This window comes from Alexandromys fortis, unplaced genomic scaffold (assembly GCF_014885135.2).
Source record: "Alexandromys fortis isolate MF-2015 unplaced genomic scaffold, M_Fortis_MF-2015_v1.1 scaffold_17, whole genome shotgun sequence".
In the NCBI taxonomy this organism is placed as follows: domain Eukaryota; kingdom Metazoa; phylum Chordata; class Mammalia; order Rodentia; family Cricetidae; genus Alexandromys; species Alexandromys fortis.
The window spans coordinates 13,398,924-13,420,181 of NW_026067896.1; the positions used below are offsets into that span (position 1 = coordinate 13,398,924).

Sequence of the window (21,258 nt, forward strand, 5' to 3'; positions counted from 1 at the left end):
GCCTTGCAGAAAACTGACACTGGTCATATCACTAAGAGATTTGTCTTACTTAAGATTGATTTATTGGGTCTTTATTGGGTATTTAGGTAGCTTATATTGGTTTGTGGAAATAAAAATCTGACTGAAGTCAGGGTCCTACACACATATGGAAATACTTAATAGCAAATCTTAGAAGTTATATAATTTAGATATATTTAAGGCACAGTTTTGCATATCCAATAATGCATTTGCTAACTCACATCATTTTATAAATTTGAAACACTTAACCACAATTAAATGACTTAACTGTTTGTTTGTTTAAATCACATGCTTTTTACTTTCATGAACATTTCCTGCGTAAGTGATTATAGTTTCTATAGGTTCGAGTTTTTTATAAATAGCCTATCAAATTAATATGAATACATTTTAAAGAAAACTAGCTCCTTGAAATGTTAGAAAGAATATAATTTATTTGACCTCTCAATCAGTTGTGTTCACTTAAAAGATCTATCTATTGCGAGACTGAGCCTTCTTATAACTGAGCATCTAGTGACTTGGAGTACCCCTTGTTGAAGAATTGTGCAGTGGCTTTGCCAGGTCCTCAACTCAGGACCTCCGTCCCAACTACCTGGAGCTTTTGTAGTAATACATCACAATTTAATACTTCCCACTGTCTAATCATTGCTTAAGAATCATCTGTTAACATGCAACCACCATTGATAGTTGGGGAACGTTGGTTTTGTTTGTTTATATCTTTCATTGTCGTTGTTTTTGTGTTTTAGGGGTAGTTGTTTTAGCATTTTCTCCCAGCTTTTGAACCAATCAACTCCAAGACATTTTCATGTTAGGCAAGCAATCCCACATTAAGTACTCTTAAATTAAGTACACTTGGGACAATTCTTAATATGTTTTCTCAATGCATGCTATTAACAAAATATCAGAATTCCCAAGTATTCCTACTGTGTGGTCTAAAGAATTTGCATTTGAAATGTATTTAATGATGCATTGCCCGTCAGTCACCTAAGCAATTGCCTTACACCCTGAGGAAAGCTAAAGGCCCCAATGGAGACAATGTGGATCCTTGAATGAATGCTAGTGATCTGCATGGAAAAACTTCACCTGTGGGAGAGGAGGGACATAAGTGGAAAGTAAAACACCATGAGCGCAATCTCTCAGGAGGAATTCAGAAGAAAGAAATAATTCTAAGAATAATGGAATCAGTTTCTTCTGCACTCCATTCATGCCGTGCTCAAAAACTTCATGAAAGGATGACTTCATGATTAATCACTACTTGAGAGTAGGGAGAATAAGTAACAAAATATGAAGAAATTTCTATTTGGAAGCACAGTAGAGGGTCAGACGAGAGAGAAAACTCTGTTTAAAGTAGAATGTCATGCTGGCAATTTTTGAAGTCAAAAATTCTGAAACCCTAGATCTCCTTAAGCAGTCTAGGTCTTAGGGAAGTAGCCTGTTCCTTGCAGGAACTACAATGTCCGTCTTCTTTAAAATGATACAGAAAATTCTTGACTTTAAGGAAATAGATACTGATCAGAATATATTGTCTGCTTTCAATATATGGTAAGAGGATAACTGCATACAGTCGACGTATAGCATCACTTTCCCAGATAAGGGAATGGTCACCTGCAATCTTAGCACTCAGAAGCAGATGGAGTGTTGCTGTACAGCACAAGTCACTCTGGCCTACACAAAAAGATGCAGGCCAGCTGAGGCTCTATAAAGTATCAGAACCCCGTCTCAAACAAGGAAAGAAACAAATGTACAAACCAACGATAAAATTACTTTTCATTTAAACTGCTATGTTTTTAAATGAGAGAGGGAAAAAGAAAACTGTGATTCGTGAAGAATGGAGTTGGAGTTATTACAGTGCGTATGAAATGAGAGCCTAAGACTATAGAAATAAATGTGACGGAGAACAAAATTGAATGAGCTTGTGGACAGAGGCGATCAAGTGAGATTGAAAACTGAAGGCTTATTGACACGTGAGCTCTCTGGCATGACGAGCTCTCACCGCCTTCAGAGGCAGTGGGGAAGATAAGGTTCCTACTGAGTGAGGTGAAACTGCCACCATTGCAAAGAAGAGTATTAAAAAAAAATATAAAAACAGATTTATGGGCTTGCCAAGGTGAATGGCAGATAAGGTCCAGAAATAATAATACCTGACCCTATTCTGTATAAATGTTTAGAGGATGCTCCACTGACTAAAGCAGTAAGAATACACTCATAAGTGAGTCATAGACATCATTGAGCATCTCATTGCTCACAGTTCTTTCTAGACGATGTTGATGGAAGGAGATACTAATATATAATTGGATTCTGCATGATTAGTGGGCATGACAATTTCTCAGGGTCATAGATTTCAAATGATAGTGCGTAACTGGCACAGGCTGGATGAGTATACTCGTCTACGTTAATAGCTAATAGGAATGTATTCAGCTTTAGTCTCACAAAAAAAATGTGGAGATTTTTTTTTCTTCTTTTTTTTTTCTTTTCCTTTAAGAGGTCTTTATTTTAGAGCTGGCTTCTGTTTTTTGTTTGTTTTCTTCTCAGTCACAGTTTGGCTCATTTGTTTCAGGAACGCACACAGGTAACAGAGATGTGTGACCTAACACGTTTTCACAAGGGAGTCTACAGTGTGGGAGGCACTGAGATCAGCATGCACAGTTCCAGATTCCAGCAGCTTCCTGTGTGTCCCTTGTAAGTCATTGTTTTCATCAAGGATAGCTCTTATCTTCTGCCGCTATTTGTAAGTTTTGCCTGCACTAATTGCAATGTAATTGGCATCACACAGTTAATATTAATAGGGTTTTAAAAACCTGAATAGGGGTGACAAGATGGCTCAGTGGGTAAAGACTCTTCCCACCAGGTCTGGCATCCTGAGTTCCATCCTCAGGACCCACATGGTGGGAAAGAACCAACTTGTGAAAGTTGTGCTCTGACCTCCATGTGTGTCCCGCAGCATTCTCCACTCTCCACCTCCAAAGAAATAAATAATGTAATAAAGAATTTTACACCATGTGACTTTATTGCCAATGCTTGTAGTGGAGGATGTTTCACCTAAAACAATTCATATTTGAAGGGTTGAAGAGATGGTTAAGAGCCCTGGTTATTCTTCCAGAGGATCCAGTTTCAATTCCCAGCTCCTTTGGCCCCTGTGGGCACCAGAAACGCATGTGGTACATAGACATACATGAAGGCAACACACTCATTAAAAAATGAAATAAAATAGAAACCCAGATTAGAAACAATGACAAATAGGAGTAGGTAAAGCACTTGCTGTACACGTGACACATATGAAGCTTACGTGGATGCTGCGTGGCTNGGTGCTTTTTCTAGACGGTAGTGAAATTCCCAATCACTGATCAGAATTCTATGATATTTTCTTAAGGATTCATGGGTCTAAGAAACAATGGGGGACCTCCACTTACTACCATCATGTTGAAATACGAGCGGCAGCGGGGCTGTGTCCCCAACACCCCGGCCGCTTGGCTAGCTCATGCCCGAAATAACAACACACAAACTGTATTCATTCAAGAACTGCTTGGCCCATGAACTCTAGCCCTTACAGGCTAATTCTTGCACCTGGACTAGCCCATTTCTAATAATGCGTGTAAGCACCCCAAGGTGCGCTTACCGGGAAGATTCTAGCCTCCTCCGTCCATCCTGGGAGAATGAAGCATGGTGTCTCTGCTCCAGAGGTCCCTCTGGAAGCAGAGCAGAGTCTGACCTCACTTCCTTTTCCGCCCAGCATCCTATTCTGTTTATTCCACCCACCTATGTTCTAAGCTATGAGGCCAAGCAGTTGGTTTATTATAATTAACCAATTACCTTCCTCCATCACCATCACATCCAGTGACCCACTGGAAGCGATACTTCTCTTCCCACAATGCTAGGCTTTGCTAATTTTGAGGCCCAGTTCCCAGAAGTATTTATAACCTACTTCTAATATCTGATTTGCTTACATACATCTTACTCAGGATTGCTATTTTCACTTTAAAGAGAAAAAAGAATCATGGGTTTTTCCAATAGAAACTCTGCCAATAGAATATTAAGAAAGCTGTTATTCCAAGATTAAATTCTTAGAAGGCTAGTGGCCCATGACCCAAATTGCATGCAGACCAGGATAATGAATGTTCGGATCTAATAGGTCATTGCTATCTGAGACTGATCACATCACCCCCAAACAAGAAAAGACCTAGGAATACATCTGAACAGCGGTACTAGAAAAGATAACCCTATTATTTAGGTTTGGATATCAATGTCCCCTTAGGTTCCTGTGTTTGAACACTTGTTCCCAGCTGATGGCACTGCTCAGGGAAGATGTGGTAGCTTTAAGAGGTTGAGACTTTCTGGAGGAACTATATCACTAGGGGCAGGCTTTTCCGTTTTTATATATTAGAGCCTCATCTCACTTCTTAGTCTCTCTCTGCTTACCATGAGTGAATGAAATGTCATCAGTTTGCTTTCTATGAGTCACGAAAACCGCACATTCCTGCTCCATGTTGAACAGTGTCCTGTCTGGAACTGTAAACTCTCTTAAGTGACTTTTGTTAGTGTGTTTCATCACAATGGTAAAAAGGAAAACAATAAAGCTATTAACTCTTCAGAGTCTGAGGACCCGCCCTGATTGTGTCATCAGCCCGTGGTTACCGCCCAATTCTGAGGGAAAGATTTTTAACAAGCAAGAAAAGAAAATGTGAACAATCGCATACACCTACTTCCTTATTCAAGTGGCTAAATTGAATTCAGTTCACCGGTCTGCTGCTGGATTAGGTTTAGGTGAAGAGCTGATCATTATGTGAATATTTCATAGTATTGGGAATCCCCAGAATCCCAGCTGGTTAAGATCAGACAGCACAGTGTCTGTATGGACAGCAGAGTGAGTTTTATCTGACAGCCCTTAATCTTTCACAGAAAGCAGCAGTGGTTCTGTAAGTCTACAGTACTAAAATTAGAGGTCTGTGAGGTAGCTGTGAAAAGATGCTAATGTTGGGAGAAATCTAAGAGAAAATCTTAGAATGTTGCAAAACAAGAAATCAAAGTAGGAATGTCATGTAATTCACATTTTTTTAAAAGATTAAATTAAGGAATTTTGCATTCTGCATTCTTTTTCCCCCTCCATCACTAGCCATAATTTCACTGGTAGTATTGTTTTTTTTTATTATTTTATACATCAAACAAATCTTTTTTTAGAAGCTGTGACTTTCTAAACATGACATGTCCCATATGCTCACATCCTCCTTTATTATGCATATGTACACACTGTAGCTTTTCTCCAGGCTTTCACTTATCATCTGGAGTCTTTGATAGCCAGAACAAATGGCCAAATGCCTCATTTGTACTTATTCATGAGTTGAGAGCATATAGGGTCATGAGATATCAGCTGGAAAAACTATGGAATCAATAGCAGTTATTAAGAACAGACCCTAATACCAACATATAGATAGATAGATAGATAGATAGATAGATAGATAGATAGATAGATAGATAGATAGTAAAGGCTAAATTGTGTTGACTGTTTACTGTGTACCCATGTTTTTTTAATTAATTCATCTCTCATATATTACATCCCAACTGCAGTTTCCCCTCTCTCCACTCTTCCCAGTTACTTCCCCTACTCCCCCTCTTCCCTGATCTACTCCACCTCCATTTCCTTTCAGAAAAGAACAAGCCTATCAAGAATTTCAACCAAGTATGGGATGAGAAGTTAAAATAAGAAGTCACAAACTTTCATATCAAGACTGTACAAGACAACCCAGTAGGAGGAAAAGGGTCTCAAGAGCAGGCAAAAGTGTCAGAGACACCCCCACTCCCACTGTTAGGAGTCCCACAAGAACACCAAGCTAAACAATTGTAACATATATGCAGAGGTCTGAGCACAGACCCATGCCAGCTCCGGGACTGCTGCTTCATTCTATTAGTTGATTGTGTTGGTCATGTTCTTATGGTGTCCTTGACCCCTCTGGGTCCTACAATCCTTCTTCTGCCTCTTCCTTGGGAGGTCCCCAAGATCCAACCCTCCCAGAAGTTCTGTTCCACCATTATCCCAATACATCTACTAATTATAGATCAGTGGTTCTGAGGCTGGGTTGTTGTTTTAATCCCTCCACTGGATCTTGCTTGGTTATAGAAGATGGCTGTTTCAGGCTTGCTAGAAGTCATCACTAATCTCCACTCATAAGATTCAGGTTGTTTCCACTGCACTAGGTTTCCACATCACTGCCCAATACCTGGCAATTCAGATCATTTCTCCCAGTATTCTCTCCCACAACACTCTCTACCTGGTCCCTGTGATTTCCATCCCCAACCACCACCCCCCAGTTCACTTGCAAAATCTATTCTATTTCCCCTTCCCAGGGAGATTTGTGCATAAGACCTTGATCCCTCCTTTTTATTTAGCTTCTCTAGGTCTGGTGATTATAGCATGATTATTTTTTACTTAAGAGATAATATCCACTTATGAGTGAGTACATACCATGCTTGTCTTTCTGGGTCTGGGTTACCTCACTCAGGATGTGTTTTTCTAGTTTTAACCATTTGTATGCCAATTTCATGACACCCCATTGTGTAAATGTACCACATTTTTCTTATCCATTTTTCTGTTGAGGGACATCTGGGTTGTTTCCAGTTCTGCCTATTATAAGTAAAGTTGCTATGAACATAAATGAGAAAGTGTCCTTGTGACAGGATGGAGCATCCTTTAGGTATATGCCCAAGAGTGGTTTAGCTGAATCTAGACGTAGATACAGTCCCATCTTCCTGAAGAACTTCCATATTGATTTCCATAATGGCTATGCAAGTTTGCTTTCCCATCAGTAATGGTAGAGTGTTCCCCTTCCTCCACATACTTGCCAGCATGAGATGCCATTTGTGTTATTTTTTTGCATAGCTTCAAATTATCTACATAATAGAAATAAAAAGAAAAAAATGCCAAATTTATTTTATGATGTCTCAGTAACATTTATTCCCAAAACAAAGAAAGAAAGAGAATTACAAACTAGTTTCTCTCATGAATATAAATGCAAAAATACTCAATGATTACTCCCAAACCAAATCCAAGAAGACATCCATGATCAAGTATGCTTCATTCCAGAGATGCAGGGATGGTTCAATGTCAGAAAATCAGTCAATATAATCCACTGTTGTAGGAGGCTGCTTGTTCGTTCCTGGCTGCTCAGCCCTGAAATATCCACACAAAAACTATATAATTTGCAATGTTGGTTGGACAAGAGCTTAAGCATATTTCTGACTAATTCATATCTTAAATGAACCCATCTCCATCAATCTGTTTATTGCCATGAGGCTGTGGTTTACTGGATAAAGTTCATGTGCCTGAATCCAACTTCTTTCTCCCAGCATTTAGTTTCGTGTTCCCCATCTCGTTCCACTCTGTCCTATCAACAGAACAAGGCATTTTCTTTAATAACCAATGGTATTCACAGCATACAGAGAGGAGTTTCACATCAATCCGCTGTATAAATAAACTGATAGAAAAAAAAAGGTGATCACCTCAGTAGATGCTGAAAAGTCTTTGACAAAATCCAATCCCCTTCATGATACACATGTTTGAAAGAGTAGAGTAAAATTAAAAGGAAAATACCTCAACATAATAAAGGCAGTTTACAGCAAGCCTATAGACAACATCAACCTGAATGGAGAGAAACCCAAAGCAGCAACACTAAAATTAGGAACAAGATAAGGTTGTGTACTCTGTCAAATATATTCAATATAATACTTGATGTTCTAGCTAGGTCAATAAGGCAATTGAAGAAGATCTAGGGGATATATATTGGAAAGGAAAAAATCAAAGTAACTATTAGCAGATGATGTGATAATAAACAGAAGGGACTCAAAAAATTCTACCAGGGGACTCCTACAGCTCATAAACACTTCCAGTGAAGTGACTGAATACAAGATTAACCAAAAAAAAAAAAATCAGTAGCCGTTCTATATACAAATGCCCATGTTTTATGATCTCTCTTATTTATTCATCCTCAGATCACCTGAATAATATAATATTATTTTACGGACAAGGAAGATCACTAAAGTTAAATAGTCCCTCAAAGTTATACAGCTGAAACAATGCTAAGTGTGTTGTGATGGTGATTAATAGCAAGGGGTTGCATCATTCCTAAGAGGCTATGCTGACTTGAGTTCAGTTTTAGTGTTTTGATCTCTCTCTCTCTCTCTCTCTCTCTCTCTCTCTCTCTCTCTCTAAACCTTTTTGAGATTTTAATTTAATCACAATGTTTTTCCCTTTGCTTTCTTCTTTTCAAAGCCTCCCATATAACCTTCCCCACTCTCTTTCAAATTCATGGCTTCTTTTCTCATTTGTTGTTTTTAATTGAAAATATTCATTCATGCAATAACAATTAAAGTATGTACATAGGTGTGTGTTCCTAAATATAACTTAACTGAGTACATATAATATTAGTACTGTATATTTTCAGGGATAGCCATTTAGATTTTGTTCAATTTTATGAAGTCTTATCTAAGTGGCTTCTGGCAAGATAACTGAAAAAATGTAAGAACTTCTATACTATCTTAACAAATCTGAAGAAACGGTCGAATGTTAAGATTTTAGGTTGAAAATTTCTTTGTTATTGAGTTTGCTGAGCTTAATCATGTACTCAGAGTGCCACCATCAATAGAAGCTTGCATCATTGTTCAGGGCATAAGTTTGCAATAGTTTAGAAGCTGTGCATTTTGTAATGTCACTTGCTTATTTTTATTTCTTTTAGACTTGGATGATCCAGTAGTAACTGTTCATCAAAGCATAGGTGAAGCTAAAGAACAATTTTACTATGAGAGAACAGTGTTTCTCAGATGCGTGGCCAATTCTAACCCGCCTGTGCGCTACAGTTGGAGACGTGGCCAAGAGGTTTTGCTTCAAGGATCTGACAAAGGAGTAGAGATTTATGAGCCCTTCTTTACCCAGGTAAGAGATTAGGAACACTGTTCCTACCCTAACAACAAAATTATAGCTATTTGGGAAGATTATTCTCCTTTTCTACTCTTTTATAAAACAATATATGTTTGATTGAAAGACCAGGATACCAAGATATAAAAGATAATTAGTTTTATAAGTGATAGTTAAATTTGAAATGCTGATTCCTGAAGTCATATTTCTTCATCCCTGCCGCGCACCGCGCCCCCATGTCTGCGCTCTGTGCGCTGGCACCCAGTTACCGAGCTTCGGGCAAGGGGGCTGGAGGTTAAAATACATAGACACACACAGACAGAGAGACAGCGACACGGGTCATCCTTGAATTCCCCAAGAATGCCCCTATTATTGTGTTCAGGGCAGATTATATAGAGATAGCCACGCCCCAGCCAAACCCACCAGAAACCGTTCTCCTGCCATCAGGAACTCCTGAAGGTCTCGTGCTCAGAGCAGCTGTAGGCACTCAGATCAGGGGATTACAAGAAATTTAGGATCTCGGGTCCCACTGCCCCCAACACATCCCATGTTTACCTCAGTGTTTGTTTTTATTTAAAAAAAAAACATGCCTATACAATTCACTGATAAATTTGATTAAAAACATTTTAAAGCAACAATTGTAATTTTCCAACTTGTAATAACAAACTTAAAGTATGTCTTTTTTCCTTAATCACTATGGTTATACACACACACACATATGCATGGATAAACACACCAATCTATATGTTCATAAATACATGATGTGCCTGTGTAGTGTTGCTTGTATGTTTATGTTTTCAGGGTTGAACACTTGATATTGGATCCCCAATCAGGAGACTTACCACTGTAGAAGTTTAATTCTCCCTCTCCCACAACTCATCAATTGCCTTTACCTCTTACCTGAGTGTGGGGCTAGTGAAATCTCCCTCTTCTACATTAGCATGTCTATTACTGTTCTCTTTGCTTGGGTGTTGTGTAGACATCCATGTTAAATCATGGGGATAGCTTATATTGTTTTTATTGAGCTATATCTTTTTCTCTACTCCCCTACCTCCCTTTCCCATTCCCTTCTACCCTTTCCTATGGCTCCCATGTTCACAATTTACTCAAGAAATCATGTCTTTTTCTACTTCCTATGTAGATTAGATTCATGTATGTTTCTCTTATGGTCATCTTTGTTGTACAGGTTCTCTGGGAATATGAACTGTAGGCTGGATTTTTTTCTGTTTTATGTCTATTAGCCACTTATCAGTGAATACATATGATATTCATGTTTCTGGGTCCAGGTTACCTCACTCATTGTGATGTTTTCTAGATACACCCATTTGCCTGCAAATTTCAAGATGTCATTATTTTTTTCTGCTGTGTAATACTCCATTGTGTAAATGTACCACATTTTCCTTATCTATTCTTCAGTTGAAGGGCATTTAAGTTCCCCCAAATGCCTTTAATTTCTGAGATATAGCTCTTAGCTGATTTCTTTATCCTCTGACTCTCTCTGCCCTTCTTCAACATGTTCCATGAACCTTAGGTGTGGGTGTTGAGCTGTAGATGTATCAACTAGGACTAAGTACCCCATATCAGTAGTTCTTGGCATTTTCACTAGCTGTGGTTTTCTGTAATGGTCTCTATCTGCTTCAAAGAGATGCTTCTTTGAACTATACACATTGGTGGGTATAAGTATTTAGAATGAAGTTGGAAACTTTAGTGGCTTAATTAGGTGGCAGCGGAAAATTCTTCTCAAAGATCTAAGACCTTACTAGCTCAGAGTAGTTGGCTGTTTCAGTTACCATTTATGATAAGGAAATAGACAAGTGTTGATTGTTCCCAACTTATGAATGCCAGTATTGTACTTTTATGGATATCTTATCTTAGTGGTCATTATTCTGGTTTATAGGCATCACACCTAGATAGGACTACTAGTTGTTTTCTCCCTTGGTAGATTACATAGTAATTTTATATCCTATGAAAGCTAGCTAGAGAGATGCTTTCCAATGAGACCTAGCTAAATTCATCATAGTGCTGTGTTCAAAGTACATTGAGTCTTTAATAATAGAGACCTATATTTAATTTTCAGGAAGAAACCATGAGAAACAGCAATAACCTATGTTGTCTGGGGAATATCTTGGATGCCTCTGACCAAAAACTGAAAAAGAGGTTTATCATGTCTAGTACTGAGATTTTTCTTAGTCTATTGAGAAAAAAAAATCTATAGATTTTTCTTAGTCTTGGAGAGGAGGATTATTATTATCTCTAATTATTATAGCTTCATTTAAACTGCATACATATATGTACGCATACACTTGTGCGCACATACAATTAAATCCAACCAAAAAAGTTCTATAAAATTTCTTTTGACGCAATGCCCCATCCTGAGCTGACTTAAGCCATGTATTCTAATGGAAGTTTATGGGTTTCGTTCTTGACTGGGTCATACTTGTTTGCTTTACTGACGACATCACAAAAGCCAATGACTGCTGAAACTAATATGGCAAAGAGACTCTGTGACTCTGCCTGGGAGAATGAGCTAAGGTCTGATGAGTCCTGCAGGGAACAGAATGTGCACACACACTCTTTAGAAAACAGCAACTGCCACTGCCAGGTGTCTTTATTTGATCCCTGGACTACCATTTTTGAAACTCTGCTTGAATCCAAAGATTATGGAGGATTGATCCTGTGGCAAATACTAGTTTTATAGGACTTTACAAATGAGGAGTTGCAAACTAATCTATTTCTTCAAAATTATGCTAACTGATGAAAATTAGAATAGATTGAGACATTTGGGTCTAATTCTAACTTTCAAATGCATGTTCACAATACAGAAAAAATGTGATAAGGAGAACATTTTTATCTACAAGTCTACTTAACAGTCACTAACAACCTCATTTGTAGCTGTCAATTGCGGAAAGAAAATTGAAAGTACTATATGATTTTGGAGCCATCTTGTAATGGAAAGAAATGCAATTGATTAAGCTTATTTATTTTACTATGATAACATTTTGTTAGTTTTAATTTACAAATTTATTAATCTATTTTTCTCAGCATTAGAAGGTAAAATAATGTATAGTCTAATTGTACAGAACTTTGTGGTATGATAAGACCACTAATTATTTATCTACCTATCAATGTTGCTTTCGAGTTTGAACTAATTATATGTTATAGACTTAAAATATTACCTAAGTCCATATTTTCTTTGTGTGATGACTGTGCTCTTTCATGTTGTTATTCTTTTTTGTCATCATATATGTATCTTCCTTCTATTAGCTTCTACAGACATTTTTCCATTGACTGCTAAGAATACTTTATGGTTAACAATCTTTGAATATTAACAAGTTTTATATTAAAGTGTGTCTTAATTCATGTTCTGATCTTAGAGCAATCTGTGGATTCTATTTAAAAATATACTTCTCACAATTTTAGATGCGAGAAAGTTCAACATTAAAGTGATAGCACTCATCAAGGACATTCTAGTTACAATGTAAAAGAGTGAGGAACACAAAAGAAGCACAAAGTCACTCTTGTGATTGATATGCATACTCCTAAAGTAGAAAAATAACTTTATATATGAGGACTTAGACATTAATGTAACTGCCCTGCAAAGGTCCCATCTCCCAATACTGTCACAGTAGCAGTTAAATCCAGCTTCCTTTATGTAGAACAAAGACAAACCACTGTAGATTTCTTTAACGCTATTGTCTAGGTCTCCTATAATTTATAAATGAGGAAAGGTAACCTTAATTTGCCATGTGCAAAGTATGGCAACAGGTTTGCCAAATGTAGAAGTGTTGAGGCAAGGATCCCTCTTCCTAACATGGTTGATGTATAAGGAAGGAGTTAAGGGAAAGAGGATTATAGAGCAAATAAAGGCAAAAAGAAGTTAAAGTGGAAGTTAACGAAATGGTATGGGAGCATGCAAATGACAGAGTAGCATCAGAAATAATAACGAAGCAAATGACTCCTTAATGCTATTCTGTGCCTGAGATACACTGCACAGTAATTTCTCTATGTGGGGAAGAGTTCATTGTGAAGATGGGAGGGCATTCTGGGACAATGCTGGATAAGGAATCGGATGAAAGTTCATATACTTTTAATGTTAGGAAATTAAACTTCTGTGAAAGATATTAGATTTTCAATATTAATGCTATTCAATAATACCTTATTTTAATAAAAATAATTTAAGAGATGATGAAATGACTCTATCTTGTGTGCCTATGCATACAGGCTAATAACAACATCAATTTGAACTGAATATTTATTTCACAATCCTCTTGAGAAACAAATTCTTATTTATAGTTTCTTGCACTTATTATATCCAAAATCAAATAAGCGAGCGTTTTTTGAGGCCAGTGTGAAATCTCAGTCACATAATGAGTTTAAGAAAAATAATTCAAATCTCTATTCACTTAACAGTGAAAGGAAAAAAGCATGTGTTTATATGTATCTGTATGTTTGTAATATATTTGAGGTATGAATTAATATAAATTGAGAAGTATGCTTTGCCCAGTAGTTCAGGATAGTATATATGTGTAACTATATATGAAACAATATTTTTAGAGGTCTACTCTGTTTTGAAAATAACTTAAAATATAATTTCAGGTAATAGTTATTTTTGGTTTTTACTTTAGAAAGTCAGCATTGGAACAGCCTGTAAGCTAAGCTGAGATTGCTCGTTCATTTCCCAGCCACTCAGACATGAATAATAACACAGAAACTATATTAATTGCAACACTGTTAAGCCAATAGTTTAGGCATATTTCTAGATAATGCTTACATTTTAAATTAAACCATTTCTATTAATCTCTGTATAGCCACAAAACTGTGGCCTACCGGTAAGGTTCTGGTTGGCAGCTAGCGTTTTTCTCCTTTGGCAGTTACACGGCATTTCTTTGACTCCACCTACTTTCTATATCTCTGTTTGGATTTCCCACCTGGTTTTACTCTATTAAGCCTTTGGCCAAAACAGCTTTTTAAATAACCAATGGTAATAAAACATATTCATATCATACAGAGGGAAATCTCACATCATCTCTGTTTTTCTGTCTAAATAAAAACAGTTTTAAATTTAACATATAAAATTGCATATAAAAATAAATGTCAGCAGCATTTACAGTTATAATATTTATATCTATTTAAAGTTTTATTATAACTGAGGAAAACTAGAATTCTATCTATTCTTCAACTCCATCAAAGACCCCAGAAGAATATAGTATTCCCTAAGTTAGCAGGAACTGCATTGTAAGCAACTTCCAAAACTCTAGAATTGACAGAGATACCTCACTGCCTGAACAGTCACTCAATCTTCTTCTGTAACATCTTCTTCTGCATCCATCTTCAGCCTATGAGGTCCATAGTTTCTGGCAGACTGTTCCATGAAGCCAGAAATTTGAAAGACTCTTTTACCTATATTAGCAGTTTGTCTGTCACTTTCTTCTGTATGATGCAAAATATCTGTCAGACTCTTTCATAAAGCATAAACCCTGAAGGATTGTTTCCCTTTAAGCAAGTTTAACAGTCATTTTTCTATGAGTCCTGCATGTCCAGTTCATACAGCATCACATCAAACAGTCCAGGCAAAAGCTGTTTCTTGCCCAAACAGCTAACAAACTCCATAGGAGCCTCTTTGATACCTATCATCCTCTAGAAGTAGACTGGTGCTGCCAGAAGCAGATATGTCTCATTGTAATGAAAAGCCTTTGTACTTAAAACATTTTAAATGCCATATTCTTTTAGTCTTCGAAAGGTTTGAAAAATACCTATCCATCTGAAATATATTTCTGTACATCTAGAAAACCTAACTAACATGACTACAAACTTGACTATTATTCATCTGTAATAATTTCTTAATTATACATTACATTTTTAAATGAGCTGCACAAGCACAATACCTCTCTCAATAAAGAGCAGAAATATACATATAATAAAACTGACATTAAGTTTAAACCAATAAGCCAAGATCCATACCAAAGCAAAGTATTCATCTCTATAGCATATCCTTTATTTAGAAATTGAATGTGACCATTAACCACTTATACTCAATGTCCTTGAAATGAAAAATAAACATTTAGAGCAATCATTTTGGAAATTTGACATTGTTCTCTCCAATCTGTTTCCTGATTATTGTTGGGCTAAGTATTTGGGGGATTATGAAGGCCTTTGGGGGAGTCTTGTTCCATCAAACCACATTAGCCTGGAAAGGATCCACAAGTTGTCATCTTCTGTGGGGGGAAAAAAAGCAGTACCTCCTTCACAAAGCAACATATCCTTAGACCCAAATTTATGTAAAAACACCTTTAAAATATTTATGTTGGTTTAGCTTAGCAGTCCCCAGAATCAAGTCTCTCTGCTTTCAAAAAATTCAAAGAAAACCCAATAATATGCATAACTTAGACTCTTTGTGTATATTCCATCTTTATGCGACTTATTTTTCTTTACTTCTTGACTGCCTATGCTCTTTTATATTACTTTTACTGTCTCTTTAAAGACTTTGTTTTGTTAAAAGTATTTTTTTTTTGTAACTGTACTCCTTTTCTTTTCTCTTCCAAGCCGATATACATTTTTAAACACACAATGACCAGTTTAGAGTTTACTTCTGCCTGAATCTGGCTTTATTACATATCTGTAATCATTTTTCTGACAAGGATCACTTTAAAATGGTAATCAGTGTGGTAATGGTCACAGTGGCCATGTTTGCTGGCTCCACCTCTCTCAGCCTTCCAATGTGGGGAAGGTAGCTTTATCTCCAGCTCTGGAACCACTGGGTAGGAACTGTGCTCACCACTTTAACTTTGCAAAGGAGCACACAACACATAAACACGTTTTATTTGAGTAAAAGTTAAATTTGCCATGCAGTGGACTGAGTGGCCTAGAAATAGCTTATGGTGTATTTTTTCTAACTGTTCAAATTTCTATTTTTTCATGTCCTTAATCTTGCATGACTTTCTTTCTGTCTACTTATTTTTATAGAGTAAAGTTTTAGTATTTTTTTTCTAATTTATTTTTTTCTTTTTCTTTTTGAGGTGAAGTGATAATTAAGATTGATTTATATTCTTATTATGACTAATGATGCTGAAAATACTTTTGTATATCTATTGGATATTTGTGAGTCTTCTTTTTAAAGATACCTGTTTTACTATACAGATCATTTTTAAATGAAATTATTTGTGGCTTTTATTTTGGAGGGGTTGTTGGTCTATTTTGATATTTATTTTTTTCTACTCCTTTTATAATACAGACATCCATCCCTTGAGATTTATATTTGAAAATGTTTTATTTATTAGAGTTATATTTCTTGAGAAATATATTTTTGGATTGGAAAATCCACATTTTAAACAACAGATTTTTTTAAAAAAAAATTAATGAATATTCAGGACCCTATATGTCATAAGAGATACAGAATACTATTTCCCTTGTGGTCCTTAGGACTTCATGTAAGAAATATAAACCAACATGTTCACTGGAAATCCACAACAAAGCACCATGTAGTGGGTTTTAAGCAGATGTCATAGTATACAGAAACAAAAATTGTTCAAAAGAAAGATAATTCACTTTTAATTGGTGATGTCTTACTGGGCTTTAAAACAATAAGTTAAAAAAAAACTCTTCAGATAATAAAGAAAAATGTATTAATAGATGAAAGTTTCATTTAATAGCAAAATACTAGATTTCAGAAAGTCTCCCCCAAAAAGTGATGAAACTAATTTTATGGTAATAGAGTTTATTTGAGGAATGAATATAATTTTATTTAGAAGGCCTAAAGCCTGAGTTAATGAAATAAGTTTTATCTGAAATGGACTTTCAATGAAGAAGAGGTGTTCATTATTTTGTAGCATATAAAAAGCATGATGAGAGAGGGAGTGGTGGTAGAACACAGAATGATTTGGGTAAAGGATCATCTAGAGTAGGCAGAACATTACCTGAATCAGAAAAAAATCAGTGTATGATAAATCGATGGATTCTGAGATTTAGAAATGGAACATCTTATCTTTGGAGGCTGTCAATTAAAAAAAAGAATGAGTCAAAAGCACATTTATCATTTTCTTGGGAATGATAACTGGGAAGAATGGATGATGGCTTAAATTCTGAGTCTGGGTAACAGAGAACATACTAGTGATGGTCACTGGGACAGTAGCAACAGCCCAAAAGAAAGTGAACCAGAGGATATAGAGTGACCAACCAAGTGTGAAAGAGAGTTTGTAGAATTGATATTACCTAGAAAGTCAGCTTCAGACAGTTACCAGAGAACCTGAGATGAGAGTAGAGTTGAGACATTCAGGGAGGGGCATGGAAGTAGTGATGCAAGGAAAAAGACAAGGGAATCGAGGGAGAAAGAAAATCCAATATGGTGGGAAACAGAAAAGTCAACTTCTACTTACTCTTAATTGGTCAAGGATGAAGTGTGTGTGTGTGTGTGTGTGTGTGTGTGTGTGTGTGTGAGAGAGAGAGAGAGAGAGAGAGAGAGAGAGAGAGAGAGAGAGAAATAGTACCTTAAAAATAGAAGTCATTATGCAACTCTAAGAAAAAGACATTAGAGAACCAGTACTTATCAAGAGGGGAAAAGAAAATAAAATGCAAAAATACCCCAGTATCAAACATTTCAAGCAAAAGGACAAAAGAACGTTATAAACAACAGCAAAGCAACCAAACAACAACAACAAAAAATCTAGAAAGAGCTAGAATTTAGTAATATTATTGCTGATTTTTCAAGTATGATATCTTTTTCTTTTGAATCAGCGATTTATTGAGTATCTATACATTGGTGCTAATTCATATTGGGATAATGGTGAGGTTTCACTAGAAGTGTACTTGTACAAGATTTCAGATTTAATTTGTATCACAGACAATGAAATGAAAAATCACTTAGAAGGAATTAGATTTTTATAATTATAAATATTTACACATTGGGGACTGTAAAAGACCTCCTAAAATGTGTGGGGAAAGAGAAAGGTATGGTTACATAAAGTGATATGGCTTACTGTATATTAACAAAATAAAATATCATAAATTGTATTAGTGGGGTTAATTTCAGTAGACTCTTGAGAAGGTAGTAACCAGATTAATATGAATTAAAGATAATGTCTTATGAAGTATAATTAACTCTGTGTTGAATCAATTTTGTGTCATTAATTTTGGAACTAAGTCAAACTTTTCCACACTTTTAATATATTTGAGAATTATTATTATGTGACTGGCTTTAGAATATTGGTTTCATATAATTAAGACTCTTAGAGAAACTTAAAGTTTGTTACTGTTTAGAATTTAAAGTCATTTTGTATAAAATTCTAAATATATATATATATTTAATTCCATACATTTATATTATTTTTGTTATATATTATACAGCTACATACAGCAATATACCACTTATATTTCTGTTGATTTACATTTATGTCTTTGCTAAGATTAAAGTTTCACTTGATTTTTATATTTGTGTATTTAATGAAATTTTCTTTCCTTTCCATTTTTTAATCAATGTAATCTAGATAAGTTTTTACAAGAGAATAATGCTTTTTATTGCACACACAAATATGGTCTGATTGTGTGTAACTGAGTGAAAGCCTTTTGTTAACATGTGTTTGGTGTCTAAGTGATATTTCATTAACATCTATTGAATTCAGAACAGGTGCCAGCCAGGCAGAAAATTCTGCAGACACAATGAATACTGAGCAAAACCAAATGAACTGAAAGGTAGATGGATATGACAATTTGAATTTAAAAGAATTATTAATTCTAAAAGTGCATTTTATGTGCTAATTCTGTGATTGCCCTCATGATACAGTATTGAGAGAGATGGTCTAACATGATTCTTGCACTTGGGACTTAACTGGCAAGGCAAGAGAATCTAGAAAAGTTAAATCCATTGCCCATATGAATGTAAAAATAATAGCATGAAACAGAAACATAACTCATTTGGAAGGATTCTTCCAACAGGAGGAAACAAGCATAGAGCTACTTTTTGGAGCAGTAAAGAGTGTTTGCTTCCAAGGAATAGATCGAATTAAGGAATAGGTAAATATTGAATAAGCAATAGGTAAATAGACCATGGAAAGAGGACAATGGATGAAGCTTAGGATATGAGATGATGAAATGAACGATGTGTTTATTTGTTAAAGCTACACTAAAGTATTCATGTAATTTTGCATGGAGGTGGAAGGAACTGATTTCATATTTAAAAAAAATAGTAAGTCTACAACCCTGGTAGCATATACCTATTGAGAAACCTTGATCAGAAAGATATAAAAATAACAGCTTTTATATAAAAATTATAGATAGATAGCCAATAGATAGATGATATTTATAGCTAAGAGATTAAAAACAATGAAAATAACAACTCTGTAAAGGGATGGACATTCAGTTAGGTTGGTTATGCCCTTATGTCATAATGTAAGGGTCTAAGAAATGAAACCATTGTACACTTTAAAAACATATAATTGTTATTTCTCAATTACACATCATTAATGTTGAGAAAATGGTTGAAATGTCTATTTGTTCCCATACATCCTCCAAGTCTGCTACATTCGTTTAAGAGTTTGTTAGGGCCGGGTGGTGGTGGCGCATGCCTTTAATCCCAGCACTCGGGAGGCAGAAGCAGGCGGTTCTCTGTGAGTTCGAGGCCAGTCTGGTCTACAAGAGCTAGTTCCAGGACAGGAACCAAAAGCTACGGAGAAACCCTCTCTTGAAATTCAAAAAAAAAAAAAAAGAGAGAGAGTTTGTTAGTTGAATGAACTGTCACCGTATTAGAAATGAAAATAAGTAAAAAAGAATACTTTGAAATGGAACATGTTTAAATGCCAACAAAAGAGCTAGCTGAAGGAGATTCTGAATATGTGCATGAAAAGTTAATGAAGACTGAGATGTGTTATTAAGGGACAAAGCATTGGTTTAGAGGATAACATATCAAGTTCTCTTTAGGATATGTTAAGTTTTCAATTTCTGTGAAACATCAAAAGCATGTGTTGAGGCAAAATTTTGGGTAGTGGATGACAAAGGAGATGAAGGATTTTCTGAACTAATGAGATGAGTAGAACAATAGAGCTTGTAGTAGAAATTCAGTAACACAAAACACCACCTAAAGAACTGGTACAAAGTAATGTTAGCAGCGGAGCTGGAGTCCTAGGTGACACCATTACCTGTTTCCATGAGTAAAAACAGTGAAGATCTCTGAGAAGTTAATATCTTAGGAAAGGGAGTTAAGGACTGACGGGGTGACTGAGCAGTCTTTGCTGCCAGGTCTGATGATTTGAGTTTTAGCACCAGGCTTTAAATGGTAATAGGTGAGTACCAGATTCTTGTAAGTTATCTGGAGACCTTTATGCACACACAACCCCACATGTAAGCACACACACACACACATAAATACATATACACTTCTTTCCTTCCTTTGTTCCTCTCTTTCTCTCTGTCTTACTCCCTCACACACACACACACACACACACACACACACACACACACACACACAAGTAAATAAATAAATAATAAATGTAAATTTTAAAAAGTAACCCGGGTCAACTAATTCAAATGTAAAGTTTTCTTTCTGCACAGCTGAACACATCTTTTGAAGGCATCTTATGTTTGGAGCATTACAGCTCTGTGTCACAAGTGAACATATTTATATTATAAAACTATATTGGTTTCTATACATGCTGTGCAAGATCTTTGTTTTAACAAAAATCAATGCAAAGTCTTTCCTAGGACAAGGCAAATAATTCACATGACTTAGCAGGGAGTCAGCGTGATTAGACTTCATGTTTTTAGAAAAGTGAAAAAAATGTGGTAATTATGAGAGGTGATAGGAGTGTTCATTATTGCAACGATTATTTCACAATATGAAGCATAAAATAGAGCTTTGCTTATTTAGCTGAGGAAAGAGTTATATGTATATATATACACACACATATATACATATATATGTATATATATAACTTATTTAAAATTAAAATTGGATGTGACTGGAAGGATTGTTAGCACAATGCTCTGTGCACTGTTGTAGAGCCCTTTCCCATTTGAGGAAAACCAGGCTGAACATCTATTGGTATAGGAGGTCCTTTTGTATTTGTGTTGTTTTCATTGGTTGAATAAAGAAACTGCCTTGGTCTAGATGATAGGGCGGAACTCAGGTAGGCAGGGAAGACAGAACAGAATGCTGGGAAGAAGGGCAATGTAGCAGATGCCCTGAAACTCCTGTCTGAGACTGACGCTGGTTAGGATCTTTCCCTGTAAGCCATGACCTTGTGGTGATATACAGATGGGTGGAAATGGGTTAGATCTGGATGTTAGAGTTGTTCAAGAAGAGGCTAGATATAATGGGCCTGGCAGTTATTTAATTAATACAGTTTCTGTGTAGT

General features: G+C 35.9%; 1 protein-coding gene across 1 annotated transcript in view; it reads left to right on the forward strand.

The window, feature by feature from the left end:
- Mdga2 (MAM domain containing glycosylphosphatidylinositol anchor 2) overlaps positions 1–21,258 on the forward strand; it is a 687,020-nt gene that overhangs the window by 433,470 nt on the left and 232,292 nt on the right. Inside the window, 1 exon segment of the mRNA XM_050163190.1 lies at positions 8,739–8,935. Within this exon segment, the coding sequence (XP_050019147.1) occupies positions 8,739–8,935 (197 nt within the window).